This window comes from Lepus europaeus, chromosome 16, assembly GCF_033115175.1.
Source record: "Lepus europaeus isolate LE1 chromosome 16, mLepTim1.pri, whole genome shotgun sequence".
NCBI classification, from domain to species: domain Eukaryota; kingdom Metazoa; phylum Chordata; class Mammalia; order Lagomorpha; family Leporidae; genus Lepus; species Lepus europaeus.
The window spans coordinates 34,554,067-34,570,692 of NC_084842.1; the positions used below are offsets into that span (position 1 = coordinate 34,554,067).

General features: G+C 33.4%; 1 protein-coding gene across 5 annotated transcripts in view; it reads right to left on the reverse strand.

Annotated features, from left to right (window-relative positions):
* Window positions 1-16,626, reverse strand: part of WDR17 (WD repeat domain 17) — a 91,781-nt gene that overhangs the window by 69,613 nt on the left and 5,542 nt on the right. For 3 of the 5 annotated variants that reach the window (XM_062212870.1, XM_062212867.1, XM_062212869.1), the window contains exons 2-4: window positions 9,991-10,119; window positions 5,425-5,608; window positions 1,181-1,411 (exon numbers count right to left, since the gene is read on the reverse strand). In XM_062212870.1, coding sequence (XP_062068854.1) covers window positions 1,181-1,411; window positions 5,425-5,608; window positions 9,991-10,119 — 544 coding nt within the window. Of the gene's footprint in view, window positions 1-1,180; window positions 1,412-5,424; window positions 5,609-9,990; window positions 10,120-16,626 lie in introns of those variants that run through there. The other 2 variants (XM_062212872.1, XM_062212871.1) reach the window with 1 other exon arrangement.

A 16,626-nucleotide genomic window follows, 5' to 3' on the forward strand; every position in this document is an offset into this window, starting at 1 on the left:
ATTGTGGTCACTGGGGAGTGAGCCAGCAGATGGAAGATATTCTCACTTTCTCTTTTCTCTCTCTCTCTCTCTGTAGCTCTGACTTTCAAATAAATAAATAAATAAATCCCTTTTTAAAAAAAGATATATAAGAAATTTTTAAAAATAATAAAAATACCTACAATCTAGTAGAAAAACAACCTAAAAACTATAAGAAATGAACATAAAAATGATTAAATAAGTTAGTGTACTGAAGTACTTAGATCAGGGGCGTGCATTACAAACAGCACATCCACATTTATGGTTATTTCTTTCTCATTCATTTTACCATTTTTATAATCACAATTTATACATGAGTACTAATAAAAAAAAAGAAAACTACTACAGCACAATGCCAGCCCCCAGGTTACTTTCTGAATAAGTGTGCAGAAATAAAGTTGGACGTCTATTCACCCGACTGTTGTTTCCAGCCCTTGCCTATTTTCCTGCTGGACTGTGATCTTTATACTTATTATTATTATTTTTTTTTGACAGGCAGAGTGGACAGTGAGAGAGACAGAGAGAAAGGTCTTCCTTTGCCGTTGGTTCACCCTCCAATGGCCGCCGCGGTTGGCGCGCTGCGGCTGGCGCACCACGCTGATTCGATGGCAGGAGCCAGGTGCTTCTCCTGGTCTCCCATGGGGTGCAGGGCCCAAGCACTTGGGCCATCCTCCACTGCACTCCCTGGCCACAGCAGAGAGCTGGCCTGGAAGAGGGGCAACCGGGACGGAATCTGGCGCCCCGACCGGGACTAGAACCCGGTGTGCCGGCGCCACAAGACGGAGGATTAGCCTAGTGAGCCGCGGCGCCGGCTTATATTTATTGAACTTTGTATTTAGTGAGGCCAATAATCCTTTGACTAAAATGTAAATTAAAAATATGCTTTCTCACAAATAATAAATAAAAAATAATTGACAAAACAAAAATTTGAGATAACTAATTGATTTGCTTCAAAGAAAAATCTGCACAATTGAACTGAATATATTACAGTGCCTATAATAAAGGTTCCTTCAATGCAGTTTTTGAAATCAGTACAATACAGTATAATATTTTCACAAATATTATATAAAATTTTATTCCTTTTGTGTTTATGCTTTGCAAGTAAGAAATTACGCATGATAATAAAATATCATTTAAGAGACTTCAGTAATTCAATTCTTACCTGGCTGAAAAATTGATAGACTTCCATCAGTATGACCAAACACAACTTTTCCTTTTTTCTGGGTATGCCACCTGAATATACAGATATCAGACAAGAAGCTATGGGCTTCCTTATGTACAGTGACTCCACTATCTGGTCCTGATATGGTCCAAAGGAACAGTGGACCTCTGTGGGAAATAAATGCCACAGTATCATCTGCACTCCAGCACCAGCTAAGACAGGCAGGTATTCCTGGAGTAAATTAAACATAGGTATATAATAGGGAGATGAAGTATAATTCTCTACCATTCAATAGTGTTCATATGGTACATTTATAAAACAAATACATAAAATAAAAAACTTGTGCATTATTTAAGAAATATATTACTAGCTTACTTGAGAACTGGATTTATAAAATAACCCAACAGATTGCAGGGTACATATTTAAAAAACTTCCATAATAAAAAGAAAAGTAGAGTTAGGTTCAAATATTACTAATATGAATATATGATTCATATATTGAAAGAAATTTATAAAGTTATTTATCTTAGTAAATTACATATCAAAGCAACAAATGCTTATATTTGTATAAGACCCTCTTTAGGCATTCTATATATACAAGACAATATGGCATACAATTCTTGCTTCAAAGGATTTAAGTACCAATGGGGTATTGCAAAAATTAAAATACTAAGAAAAGAAGGAGGAGAGAGGGTGGAAACAAGGGAGAGGGGGACTGTAGGTGGGAAATATCATTGTGTTCTTAAAACTGTATATATGAAATGTGTTCCTTTTATATAAATTTCAAAAATTAAAAATAAATAAATAAATACCAATTTAGGGAGATGAGGTTAAACTGTGAATAGATAAATGCTATTATAAAAAATTAGTAACAATAGACTTGTTACAATGCTTTAGGAGTTCATTTCAAATCTTTGTCTTAGAGGAAATAAACTAGTCACTTTATCTCTTTAAATCTCTTTCTGAATCTATAAAGTGGAGATTAATAATAAAAACAGCTGGTCACCTATTACACATGAATATTAAGAAAAAGAAATATATGTAAAAGTACATTTGAAATCATAAAATATATTATAAAAGTTAATAATTCCTAGTGTAGTGTGATCAAATAAATCACACATAAAATAAGTTATAGGGAAATCACTCCAGAGTGATTATGAATCTCCCCATAGCGATACACTAGTCAGCTGCATCAGAATCAACAAATTGAATATAGCATATCAGATCATGTGAATTATGGCCCAGGAATTGACTTTTAACAAGTTTCCCAAAATGATTCACGGACATAGATTACAGAGCTTTAAACAAACTAGATTTGAATTCTATCTTGAAGGATGAGTAGTCTCTAAATATATAAAATGAGGAAATAGTATGAACAAAGACACAGAATTGAAAATTGCTGGTTGACAGTAAGTACAATTTGCATCAACACTCTATGTACTCAAAGAGACAGAAACCAGCAGCCTAGTGCTATTTAGGACCTGACGCATTCCATATACATTTGTTGAGTGAGTCAATAAGGCAAATATAAAATTAATACAGATTTAAGTTACATTAAAATATGTATTTCCCCAATAAGGGATGCTAATTTGTATGAATCAAATCACCACAGCAGAGTTGACTAAGGAAAATACAGTGTTGGCTTCTCTGAATGCATATTTGAGCAGGCAACAAGTAAATGAGTAAGCTAAAAACAATGCCATATTATTATAACAGAAAATAATTCTGTAGTGGCTTATTATATACGAGCATACAAGCATTTCTAAGTGTTCTGCAAATATCAAGTCATTTAATAATTTCAACAATATTCTGAAAAAGGTAAGCAGTATTATTATACATTGTTACAGAAAATGTGACATTATCCAAGGTGGTGACAATTACATTTACATTTGAACTAGTTAAAAATCATTTTCCTTTAAGAGTATTGTTTGCTTATTTGGAAAAAGCAATGAAATACAGAACAGAAATAGCTTCAAGCCCAATTACTGTGGAAGTTGGGGGAGAAGTTCACTTAAAGCAATTTCTACTTCACTGAAGCTGGACTGTATAACAGAAAATGAAATTCAGCACACTTCAAAATTAATTTAAATTTAATTTAAAATTACAAAAATGCCTTTTATTTCAAAAACCCAAAACTTTCAATCTTCAAATTAAGAAGTATGAAGTTGTTGGCAAGTCTTTTAAAGGTTTCAAAGAAAGAAATGACGTAAAGTTTACAAAAATTTTTACCAGAATTATCTAATAGTTCGATGACTGTTAACCAAAAGTCTTATTTATGATTACAGTGGTCAATGAAAACACAGTGCTCACAGCTGATGAAGGAAAATAATTTCTCCACCAAAAATGGATGTGATCTATATGATGTTTGATGATAAGTTCATGGCTACACTAGGAAATAATATAATAATAGGTTGTCTAATCTCTACTTTTGCATAACATTTAGAAGATATACTTATTATGCAGGTACAGTCCCATAGAGATTTTTGTTGCAATTTTAAGAGAACAATTTTATGAAACATTTTTAGTTTATGCCACAAAATGTGGGAAGAATTTTAATGAAGATGTGTTGAGTTATTTAAAATTAATCTCATACAAAACTGAATTTAAAATATTAGGGGAATAACATTCCTGGTCAGGATATATAATTGTAGAGGATATATGATAAGTGGAGAAAGACATATGCCCAGAAAACATGATGAAATATGAATAATTTTGAGTCTACCAATCACTGAAAGTTTTGTACCAAAGACAACTTGTCTTTTTCTCCTTGATGTACTAAAAAAAAAAAAAAAAGGAAAGCTGCTCATTATGTCCACAGAAGTGCACTGAAGAATTGACTTTTAAAAATATTTTGCTCAGAGATTGGAGAAAACTTTATTCATTGTCTAATAAACTGCTGCAGGTGAAAATTAAAAATGGGTTATATGAACATGGAATTGAGATTTACATTTTTCTAGTTAAAAATTAACTCATTTAGCAAATATTTTTGGCTGGAGTTTTGTCTACATTTTAAAATTAATTAATAATTAATATAAAGGTAATATATTGTACGTATTTCATATATGCAATTTTAAGAACATAATGATACTTTCCTACCATTCTCCTCCTTTCTTTCTTATTTTTCTGATGACATTCTTTCAATTTAATTTATAATTACAAGCTTAATCCTCCACTAAAAAGGATAGTAAGGTAGTAAGTAGAATTCCTCAGGAATACAGACAAGGCTGCAAACAATAATCAAACCTCAATATGTCAATTTCACTGATATACATTTTTGTACTGTATATATTTAAATAGATGCATTTATTGATTTTTTAGCATTCTTTAAGCTTGGAAAGACGAGGGAAACACAATATGCTAAATATGCTGAATATATCTAAAGGTTCCAAAAGGTATTATCATGTAAAAATTCAGGATAACCGTCTATGAATTATGAACATTGTTGCTATACACTTAGAAGAATCTTATGAAAGAATCTTGAACAAAATAGCCAGCAAGATTCTCATGTTTCAGTTTACTATCTTAAACTTACAATCTTCATTTTTAGAGATGAAGCTTAATATGGAGAAAACATTCAGCCATAGCCTAAAACCATAATCAATTGAGCAATAGTATGTGCTCAAAAAAAGGAGTAAATTATTGCAAATTTAATGCAGAATAATGATTATTCAACCTTATCATCATGAGGTAATATCACTAGCTTCAGGAAATGTTTCTATGAATTATATTGAACCTGTTAAAACCTTAAAAATAAAAATTAAAAAAGATTGAGTAAAGATTTCCACATACTACATAGAAGAATTTAATGATATTATTCAAATTCAAACACTTGACATAGGAATTGACCAAATTTAAATGAAGACCAGTTAATCTCTGCTCCAAATATATGCACAAAATTATCCATGTATTAAAAATTGGATTAGAGTAATGGATAGGCAAATCTTATTAAAATCATTTCTTCTCATTATTTTTATTTATTTTGGAAATTGTCATACTGTATTTAAACATCAATGAGATTATTTGGTATTGACTTTGTTCTTGGTTGATAATATAGTCTAATGACAATTAATTCACAAAATCTTGTTTCAGTTTGGTGCACTTATAGGATATGCAATGAAATGTCTTTCTTACATAGGTTACCATTAGAAAGTCTGAAAACATTACTTTAAAACCTGAACTAATAATACCAGTAGAAATATTGAAAGTATTTTATTCAGTAAAATAGATCCCAGTTATAAGTATACCTTTTGTATTGTTGAGTTTAGCAATGACTTTTTGTTCCTCAACATTCCAAATGATCACTAAGTTATCGGTACTGCCACTTGCAAACAGATCAGGGTTATGAGGACACCAGGAGATTGCTGTGATTGTTTTTTTATGTTCAGACATAACTGCATGAAGTTTGAATTCATTGTAACGGTGATCCAACTAAAACAAAATATATAAATAAAACACTTTAGTGCTCCTCTTTAGACAACTCACTACGCATTACTAATCACATTACACAAAGCATACATATGTGAAATTAGTTCAGCAATAAGAAAGATATGAACACATTACAAGTCTTGGTTTACATTCAAGAGTATTCAATCATCTGAAGAAAACCATTTGAAATGAAAGGAAACATCAATTTTAAAAATAAGTAAAAATAAATGTTTTCCTTTTATACATGCATGACAATCAGAGCTTTATTATATCTTTCCACAGTTACACATATTTCTTAAGGGAAAATAATCTTAGTTTTGAAATATTGGTATGTGGTTTTTCACTTATATAAGAATAAAACAATTTAGGTTTAATAAACCAAGTGCTTATTATTACATTATTAAGCTGCCCAAAGCTTCCAGTGCAATGGTATTATGGATTCTTTTCTTTTATTGGCTTTCAGATGGGGCATTATTTTATATTTTCATATGTTAACAGATGAAATGAATAGTCTTATTTTTTCTATTTTATTTGTAAACCTGCCTCCATTAGTTAGTGGCCTAGTTGATCCATCACATTAATATCTCTTAGATTATACATATATGTCATTTTCTTATGCATTGGTCTTTCAACATTTAAGGAATCTTTCAGTGTTTTGCAAGTTTTTAAATAACTTATATTGAATATTTATTATACCACACTTTCATTAACTATACACTTTCTGTAAAATCCTTACTGCTAACATGACCCACAATACCCTATCATGATCAAACCTCTACTATCTTGTCAAACTAACTTGACAACACCCTCTTCCTTTTTTACTCTGAAAATCTTGATTTTTAATATTGCGAAATTTCTGTGTTATGACCTTATAATGGCTGTTTATTTGTTCTCTAAGGTTCTACTACTGATTTGCCCAGGGTTATTCAAAATCCTACGCATGTCTGAATTCAAAAGCAACTCTTTAGAGAAATGTTTTCTGACCATGCTATCGAAATTCATAACTCTCCCCAAAACAATACTCTCTATCTTATTACCTAAACTTATAGCCTTTGTAGAATAAATTTCTTCCTGAAGTATTTACTAATTTGTTTACTCATTTTATCACTTCTCTGTTCTCTGCTCTTATTAAGAATATTACATTCCGGCTGGCGCCGTGGCTTAACAGGCTAATTCTCCACCTTGCGGCGCCGGCACACCAGGTTCTAGTCCCGGTCGGGGCGCCGGATTCTATCCCGGTTGCCCCTCTTCCAGGCCAGCTCTCTGCTATGGCCCGGGAAGGCAGTGGAGGATGGTCCAAGTCCTTGGGCCCTGCACCCGCATGGGAGACCAGGAGAAGCACCTGGCTCCTGGCTGCGGATCAGCGCGATGCGCTGGCTACAGCGGCCATTGGAGGGTGAACCAACGGCAAAAAGGAAGACCTTTCTCTCTGTCTCTCTCACTATCCACTCTGCCTGTCTAAAAATAAAAAAATAAATAAATAAAAAAAAAGAATATTACATTCCAAAAGAAGAATTTGCCTAATTTGTTCATAGTTGCATTTCTAGTGCTGAGTATTGCTTAGCCAATAGAAAACATTTAATTAATACTATTGAAGGAACAGACACTTATTATATTATTTAATATTTGTCATTTTTTCTATTACAAATGGAGCTGTATGTTATATATAAAATTCTGATTGATGATCAAATTACTTTCTCCAACTTTCTTTTTCTGTAATTTCAGTTATCTTGGACAACTGTGGATGAAAACATTATTAAAGATTATTCAGTATCAAGGGTGTCTTCTTCTGTTTAGCTATGTAGAAATAATTTGAGTTGGCCTGTAGTTATGTTTGCTATATATTTATAAATGAATAAATTTTTGAGTTTTAAGTATTTAGCAATTTAAGTTACCTATGCTACATATTGTGAATGTATCTAATAGGAAAACCTGCAATATAAGTTAAAAATTCAGTAGAATAATCCATAAATACAATAAATATATAAGGAAACTATGTTGCACATCAGTGACCCTTCACTGGCTATATTATTCAAGCTATCCATATAGTATCTGTAAGTACACTATAGAATATTTAACTATTTGTAAGTATCAATTTATTAGTACATTCCTTTATATTTACAATTTAGAATTATGAGATCATATTGTTAGATTAAAATGGATCACAAATTACTCTATTGTTAGGGTACTTCAATACAATACAATAATGAACTGTTACCTGAGTTTTCTTGCATTAATTTCTAAATCAGGGTAAGTTTTGTTTGCATTAGTCTTTAGTAACATAGGCCCTTTATGTTAATTTTAACTTAATCTTCCTAATATTTTTCTCATAAAATGTCATAATATTTGGACATATACACACTTGAAAAAATGGTCTCTACTTTCATCCACTCAGTTTCTTATTACCCTTACCTAATTAAGAGGACTAGTCTGTCTTGACTGACAAAAGCCAAAATAAAAAATAAAAAATAAAAGACAAAAAGAAAGGGACTGAAAACCAGGGTAGAGGACTTGTAGGAAGAATTTGGGTTTGAGAAGCTTGGAAGTAAATGTAGAATACAAAAAGGGAAGATAGGAGGAAAAAAGCAGGCATTTAGAAGGCTTGCTTCTGTCAATGTGAATGAATGCATTAAATTGAAGGTACAATTTGATTGCTGGATGTTTCTAGTCTTGAAATAGATTACATAAAATCTTACTCTGCTTTCATGGAAAATTATCTTTTAGGGATCAATGCAAGTATTTCTTAAATATTCTGTAAACCACGACAGTACCAACAATTAACTAGTATACCATAATTAAAAGGATTTTACTGGAGAATAAGACATTAGTTTTTACTTTTACCCAAAATGAGTTGATATTTTAAGATACATTAAAAAGGCCGGCGCCGCAGCTCAATAGGCGCCGGCACACCAGGTTCTAGTCCCGGATGGGGCTCCGGATTCTGTCCCGGTTGCCCCTCTTCCAGGCCAACTCTCTGCTGTGGCCCCGGAAGGGCAGTGGAGGATGGCCCAAGTCCTTGGGCCCTGCACCCCGTGGGAGACCAGGATAAGCACCTGGCTCCTGCCTTCAGATCAGCGCAGTGCGCCAGCCGCAGCATGCCGGCCGCAGCGATCATTGGAGGGTGAACCAACGGCAAAAAGGAAAACCTTTCTCTCAGTCTCTCTCTCTCTCTCTCTCTCACTGTCCACTCTGCCTGTAAATAAATAAATAAATAAATAAATAAATAAATAAATAAAATAAGATACATTAAAAAAAATCACCTCATTCATTTAAGATATTTAATGGATGTCTACTAAGTTTCCGAGAGTATGAAAGCATTTGAGAATTCAAAGATGGGGAAGATTCACTTCTAGTAAACGGAAGCATGTCAACAAGCAGTCCACTTTATGAAATCCTTCACAAATAAGAATGGGTCAAAAGCAGAATACGGAAAAGAGTTTATATATGTTAACCTGAGATCTGAAAGATGAGGAAATATTCTTCAGATATGCAATATAGGCAAACTGAAAAACTACTGTAAGCCAAGGCAATATATGAAAGAGTCCAAGATGTTCTGGAAAAATACAATCAGTTTGGTAGATTGGGAACACAGAATGAAAGGAGAAACAGAGGTAGCAAGATCACAAGAAATCTTGAAAATTGTACTATGAAGTTTAGATGTTAATACTATTACAGCGTGATTAGTAATTAAAATTTTTCAAATTTAGATTTGTATTAGATGATTACTATTCTGAAATATAAATTAGAAAGAGGCAAAGTAGAAGTAGTAAAGACTTTTAGTTTAAATGAGAAGGATGTAAAGAAGATACAAAATACGAGAAACATTCACTCTTGGTTACCAACGCTATAGAATGTGAGCAGAAGAGGAATTCAGACAACTCTCACATTTCTGGTTTAGATTAAAAGTTAGTTGGTCACATAGATATAGTGCCTCTGAGTTTAAGGAGAAAGCATGGCCTTGGATTTAAGATGATTATGGAACCTCTATATGGAAAAATTTAGTAGGAGGTCATCAGCTGTATAAATTGAGAACTATTAAGAAATCATTGCATGGCCATAGGATATTTTAAAAAGCAGTTGCAATAGTTATAAAGGTTTTTGTCTTAAATAAATATCATATCTTCACTGATTCTAATTATTTGTAACAGACTACTCAAATTATTCAATTGTTGACAGAATCTTTTCATATAAAATTGACAATATATTATATAAACAGGTTCTACAAGTTTAACTTATTAAAGCCAATATATTATAAATAGCAAAAATAGAAAATATACATACAGTGAAATTAAAGCATTATGCTTTTCACATGATAAGGGCTGTAAGTGTTGAATAAATATTAATTTTTATCTATTATAATTTAAAAATAATTAGTTTTATTTTACCTGATAAATATAGATTGCCAGGGTAGCACAATATGCAAACCTGTCTCCATTGGCAGCACACACATCTTTGTTCCATGGCTGACATCCAGCAGCCAGCAATCCAACTTGCCTTACCTGTGACATGTTAGCCTTGAAAAACAAATTTGAAAACAAGTCAATCATTTCCATTATCTGATAAACTTCTTTTGCATTGGCATACATCTATCTCCCCCAGTCCTGATCTTCATGTCTTAAAAAAAAAATTTACAGTTTTTCAGATAATAGAAACCAAAGTTCCAAATTTCTATAGACATCAAGAAATTCAATTTAAACTAAAGAAGAAACAGATCATAAAATGATGAATAACTTATGACACCTGGACAAGGGTTGGGAAATCCATAAGCAGTGATGGGAAAGTACAATTCTATGTAAAGGGCTTACTACCATTAGAAAAGGCCATCCCACATTGTGAAATTTATGAAATTTCTTAGAAAACTAGAAATATTAAGATTTGTGTAGAAAAATATGAATTTTTAAATATTGGCAATTCATTCATGGCAGCAAATACAGATTTAAACATTACAGGCCAATATTAGGAGGACTGTGACCCATGTCACAAAACTTTCATAGTTTTTACATGGAATCTTTATGCTCACAGAAATCATTTAAGGTATAAAAGGCAGACACTCAAGCTGGGTTAACAACATTGTTCAATGCTAATTGAACGGAAGGAAGCTGGAAATGAGTTTGTATTTGAATGAAAATTCTTTATGTGGAAGGACAAAGAACGTTGGAGTGAACAACCCTAGGGATGCAACACAAGTAGGGCAGGAAATCCTATCCAGGAAAACTAAGGATTTAAAATGAGATAACTTCACACCAAGAAATAGGGTATGATTGCTATTAGTTGCTAATCTTAGGTCTTGGTTCTTGTATCTAAAACACAGCTTCTCAACCGGATTTTCTGGAAGATTGTTTTCAGTTCCAAAAATTCTATAAATCTATGTATGAACTCTAAATATTTGCAAGACTCTATAAAAAGAAAGCAAAGAGTGAGACTGTGTGTCTATGATTGTATTAAAATCTCATCAAACAGGAAAATCATACCCAAACAAGAAACACTTGTGTAGAATATTACACTATGTAGTTATCTAATGAATCACATTAAAAATTAAATTACATACAAAATAGACTTTTTAAAGGTGGAATCCAGACCATTTTTAGTTGTATTTTTAAATACAGTCTAATGTACTGGACTAAAAATATAAAAACAAAGGGTAGGCATTTGGTACAGTAGTTAAAACCACTTGGGATGCCACATTCTGTATCAGAATGCCTGGTTCAAGTCTCAGCTCTTCTACTTCAGATCCAGCATCCTCCTGCTGCACAACCTTGGAGAAAGTGGCGATGGCTCATTTAGATGGGCCATTGTCACCCATGCTGGAGACCTGGATTAAGTTCCGTACTTCTGGCTTTGTGTGGAAAATGTATGAATTGCCAGCCCTGGCAATTGCAGGCATTTGGGGAGTGAGTCAGTAGATGGAAGATGTCTGTCTGCTGTCTCTCTGCTTTTCTTTCTTTCTTTTTCTTTTTACTTGTTGATTATGGTTAGTGGTGCATTAAGCCTGTGACTACAGAGTGGAATGCAATCATGTTTGTTCGAAAATTAAAGAAAAAAAGAAAAGAAGGGAGAAAGAGGATTGAAGGAGGGAAGGAGTATGGTTATTTTTCTAGAATTGTACCTATGAAATGCATAAAATCTCTTCTCTTTATATTAATAAAATTTAAAATAAATGAGTACTAAATACTAGTGGAAATAAATGAGCTTGAAACAAAATTCTTTGTGTAGGATACAGTTTTAAAAATGAATAAAGGAAGAAATAGACAGTCCCTCCTAATATGAGAGATCATCTTCCACATGTGCTACAAAATTATGTCATGTAATTCTTGATTTTTCACTGCTGTTAATTTTACATCTGATATTCAAATAAAAAATGCAAATAACAGTTATAGTGCTCACATTTTGTTTTAGAAAACTAAGTAGGAAACTGGGAGACACAGTAATTTTGGGTTTACCTAACATAGACAATAATTAATATTTAGTTGATATTTGACTTATGCTGCTAAAATGTTTAAAGTCACAACCAAAACATGTAAACATGACACATACTAAACACAGACATATAAATATATATGTAGATCTGATCTATGGCACAAGCATTGCAGATCCTTGCTCAGTGAATCCCCTGTAACTGTCTGCCTCAAAATAGCTTCTCTTTCTACCCTGCTATCTTATCTTTAAAGCAGGCTATTCTGAACCAATGATACCTGGTATTGTCATGGAAAAATAATCTGGTATCTCTTCTTATTATCTACTTTCTCAGGAAAAATTGTGTATTGACCATAACCCAATTTTCTTTTTTAACACTCAGAAATTAGTAATTTCTAATCAATTATTTTTCTCCAATGGATCATAATTCATATTTACTTACAAAACTATTTTCTCTTTTTTATCTTTGCCATTTGATATTTTACAATTTTGGAAAGGATCTACTTTTTCCTCTTTTCTTCTCTTTCTTACCCATTTTTTCCTATCTTTACTCCAATAATCACCTTTATCTCACTCTAGTGTGATAAAGACAGAACTAGGGATATGTGAGCAGAACTACTGATAATTTTACCCAAAATGTAAATAAATTATTTTAAGTGAAATTAACATGATAAAGTGCTTTCAATCTTAGTACTATAGAAATTCTTTTATTCTTCCTCTAATGACAACTATGTTTCTTCAAGCACTAACATTCAAAATAAAGAAGATGTACACCTTTTCCAATTAGGATTATTATGACATGCTGAAAATGGATACTATTTCAGCCTCGATGTGAATTATTTAGGCTTTTGTAGATTAAGCCAGAGATCTATGATAATTACTGGTAACATTTGTGTGCAAGCAAAAATAATTCCTGATTTCTGTTTAACAAAATTTTGACTTTATACTTCAAAAGGGAAAAATCTTTAAATACACATATTAAATGGAATCATTTTAAAATTTTTGCTTTCTCCAAACTTTTTAATTTGCTTGGAAGAAATGTTTCTTAAGTTATTTGTCCATTTTGAATGGGTAAATAATTTGCTTTTTTTAAAAAAAAAATATTTATTTATTTGAAAGGCAGAGTTACAGAGAGGGAAAGGCAGAGGCAGAGAGAGAAGTCTTCCATTTGCAGGTTCACTCCCCAAATGGCTGCAAAGGCCAGGGCTGGGCCAGACACAAACCAGGAACCAGGAGCTTCATCGGAGTCTCCCTCGTAGGTGAGGGGCCCAAGCACTTGGACCATCTTTTGCTGCTTTCCCAGACGTATTAACAGGGAGCTGGATGGGAAGTAGAGCAGCAAGAACTTGAAACAGCAACTCTATGGAATGCTCCCATTGCAGGCAGCAGCTTAACCCTGGATGATGCCACAGTGCCAGCCACAATCATTTGCTTTTGTTGCTGAATTTTAGGAGATCTATATATATTTAAGGTACTAATTTCTTACCAGATTTATGATTTATGAATCCTTTTTCCCTTTTCTGGGTTGAGAGTATCTTTTGAGACACTTTATTTTTTTTTTTCTTCATGATGTCCACTTTTGCAATTTGCCTGTGCCTTTGGTATTATATCCAAGAAATCACTGTCAAGTACAATGTTTTGAATTTTTTTAGCCTATGTTTTCTTTTGATAGTGTTATAGTTTGGGGATTTACATTTATGTTTTGATATCTTCTATTTTTGTGTATGGTGTTGTGGAAGTGTCTCATTTCATTATTTTCCATGTAGACATAGTTTTTCCAGCACCATTTATTAAAAAGATCATCCTGTCCCCACTGAAAGGTTTTGGCACTCTTGTTAAAATAACATTTGACCATATATGTGAGGATAGATTTCTGAAATCTATCCAATTTCATTAGTCTTTACTCATATGGATGTTTTATGCCAGTATGACACTGTTTTGATTAGTATGGTGTTATAAATTTTTAAATCAGGAAGTGTAAATGCTTCAGTATTGTTATCCAGGGTTCCTTGAGATTTCATATGAATTTTAGAATTTTTTTTAAAAGCTTGCCAAAATATAATTTAGTTTTTTAAGAGATTACACTGAATCTATAGATCTTACTATATAGTACTGATATCTGTTATGGATTGTGCAGAACCTGGCTCCCCAAAACCCATGCAGATGTTTAAAGTCTGAAGTTTTAATATCCATGGTTGGTGGATTAAAGGTGGAGAATTGGTCTAATTAAGGCATCTGAGAGGTGTGTCAGGTGAGAAGCCTTTAGGTTACTGGGAGCTTGTTTTGGGGAGGTAAAGCTCATGAAAGGGTTGGTCATTTGAGCTGAGTCTGGCTCACCAGGTGATCATTCCTCCACACCTGCTCTGCCATGGCCAGCCTTCATCAAATGGCAAACTAATATGGAAATCTTGTTTCTGAATTGTGAATCTCCAAACTACAAGCTGAATTGAGACTCTTTCTCCGGCTCCTCTCAGGTATCTAAGTTGAAGTAAATCTAACTAATACAACATCTTAATTAATCTTCCAATTCATGAACAACAGATATGTTAACACTTATTATTCAGTTTTTTAATGTTTTGTAGTTTTCACTAATTATATACATTTGATTAATGTGCTTTAACAATGTCCTTACTGATTTTCTAACTGGTAGATGTGTCCATTTCCGATACAGAGATGATAAAGTCTCCAACTGTAATAACAGATTCATCTTCTTATCCTTCTCTTTAATCTTTTTTTACATACTTAGATAGTCTGCCATTAGGTGCATATACATTAACGATTTTTATGCCTTTGTGGAGAATTGACCACTTCATTATTTTTAAAAAAGATTTATTTGTATTATTTGAAGGGCAGATTTACAGAGAGATGGAGAGACAGAGATCTTCCATCTGCTGGTTCACTCCAAAATGGCTGCAATGGCAAGGACTGGACCAGACTGAAGCAAGGAGCCAGGAGCTCCTTCCAGTTATCCCACATGGGTTCAGGAGCCCATTTTCTGCTGCTTTTCCAGGTGCATTAGCAGGGAGTAGGATGAGAAGTGGAGCAGCCAGAAATCCAACCAGCGTTCACATGGGATGCTGACCCTGCAGGTGGTGGCTTAACTTGCCATCATTTTGTAACATTTCTCTTTATCCCTGATATCTCTTCACACTCTGAAGTTAGCTCCATCTGCAATTAGCTACTACCATTGTGTTTTGATTATCATCAAAAGTATATATCAATGGTATAGTTCACCTTATCCACTTACTTTTAAAGTGTATGCATTTTTTATTCTTATAGACAGCATGTTGTTGGGTTTTTTTTTTAATGTTCTTTGAAAATCTCTTCTAATTGATGCAATTAGACCATTGACATTTACAGTGATTGTTGGTACATATGGATCTATTTGTTGCATGCTTCTTACTGCTATCCATTTTCCATTTGTTTTTTGTTGTTGGTGGTGATGGTAGCTTTTAAAGATTTTTATGATTTATTTGAGAGAGAGTTACAGACTGAGAGAGGTAGAGACAGAGAGAAAGGTTTTCCATTCACTGGTTCACTTCCCAAATGGCTGCAAAGGCCAGAGCTGGGCTGATCCGAAGCCAGGAGCAAAGAGCTAGGAGCTTCTTCTGGGTTTCCCACATGGATGCAGGAGCCCAAGCACTTGAACCATCTTCTACTGCTTTCCCAGGCCATAGCAGAGAGCTGTATTGGAAGAGGAGAAGCCTGGATTGAGCCGGCCCCTGTATGTAATGCTGGTGCTGCAGATGGAGGCTTAGCCCACTATGCTACAGAGCCAGCCACTCTGTTTTTTTTTTTTTTTCTTCCTTCCCTTCCCCTATCCCTCGTTTTTGCATTCCGTGTGTTTTTTGCTTTTTGTGGTTTTCATTGAGCATTTTGCATGATTCTATATTCTCTTATTTGCATATCAATTATATTTCATTGCTTACTTCTTTAGGTGATTGCTCAGTAGTTCACTATAGATAGATAGATAGATAGATAGATAGATAGATATTTGGAACTAATTCTAGTCCAGTTTCAAAGAACACTGTATGCTTCTATGCTTCATGGATATTGTAAGTGTCTTAAAGTAAAAACAATAATCTAAAAGCCTTCCTCCTATCCATTTGCTGTCATTCATTTACTTATCTATAAATGTGTATAAGCACATATTTATACGTAAGCACACATCATTGAGCACCTTGTGGTTATTATTTTGCACAAATTGTTATCTGTTAGATTAAAAATGAAAATATTTACTTTCTTGCCTTTACTATGGTTTTGTGACGGTGGACTCAAGGTTCCATGTACAAGTGCTTTACACAGGCCTTTAGTAATGTAGTGATAAGGTGTGTAAGCAGGGGTAGCAATTCATAATCTTTTGGTGAGCCAATGCCTGTTAGCAGGCTTCTCAGCCCATTCCTCTACTTGTCTAGTGGGGCTAGGTGGCTTACGGAGGCTGGAGTGGTATATTCTTCATGTTCAAAATGGGAAGCTACAGCAGGTTGGAGTTAAATATTTTGCCAGGTAGGTTATAAATTCTGATAAACCCAAGAATGTTAAATTCTGATAAAACAGTTTCTGAGAGCAAATTTTCTTAACAAGAACAGAAAACCCTGGTGTAATTA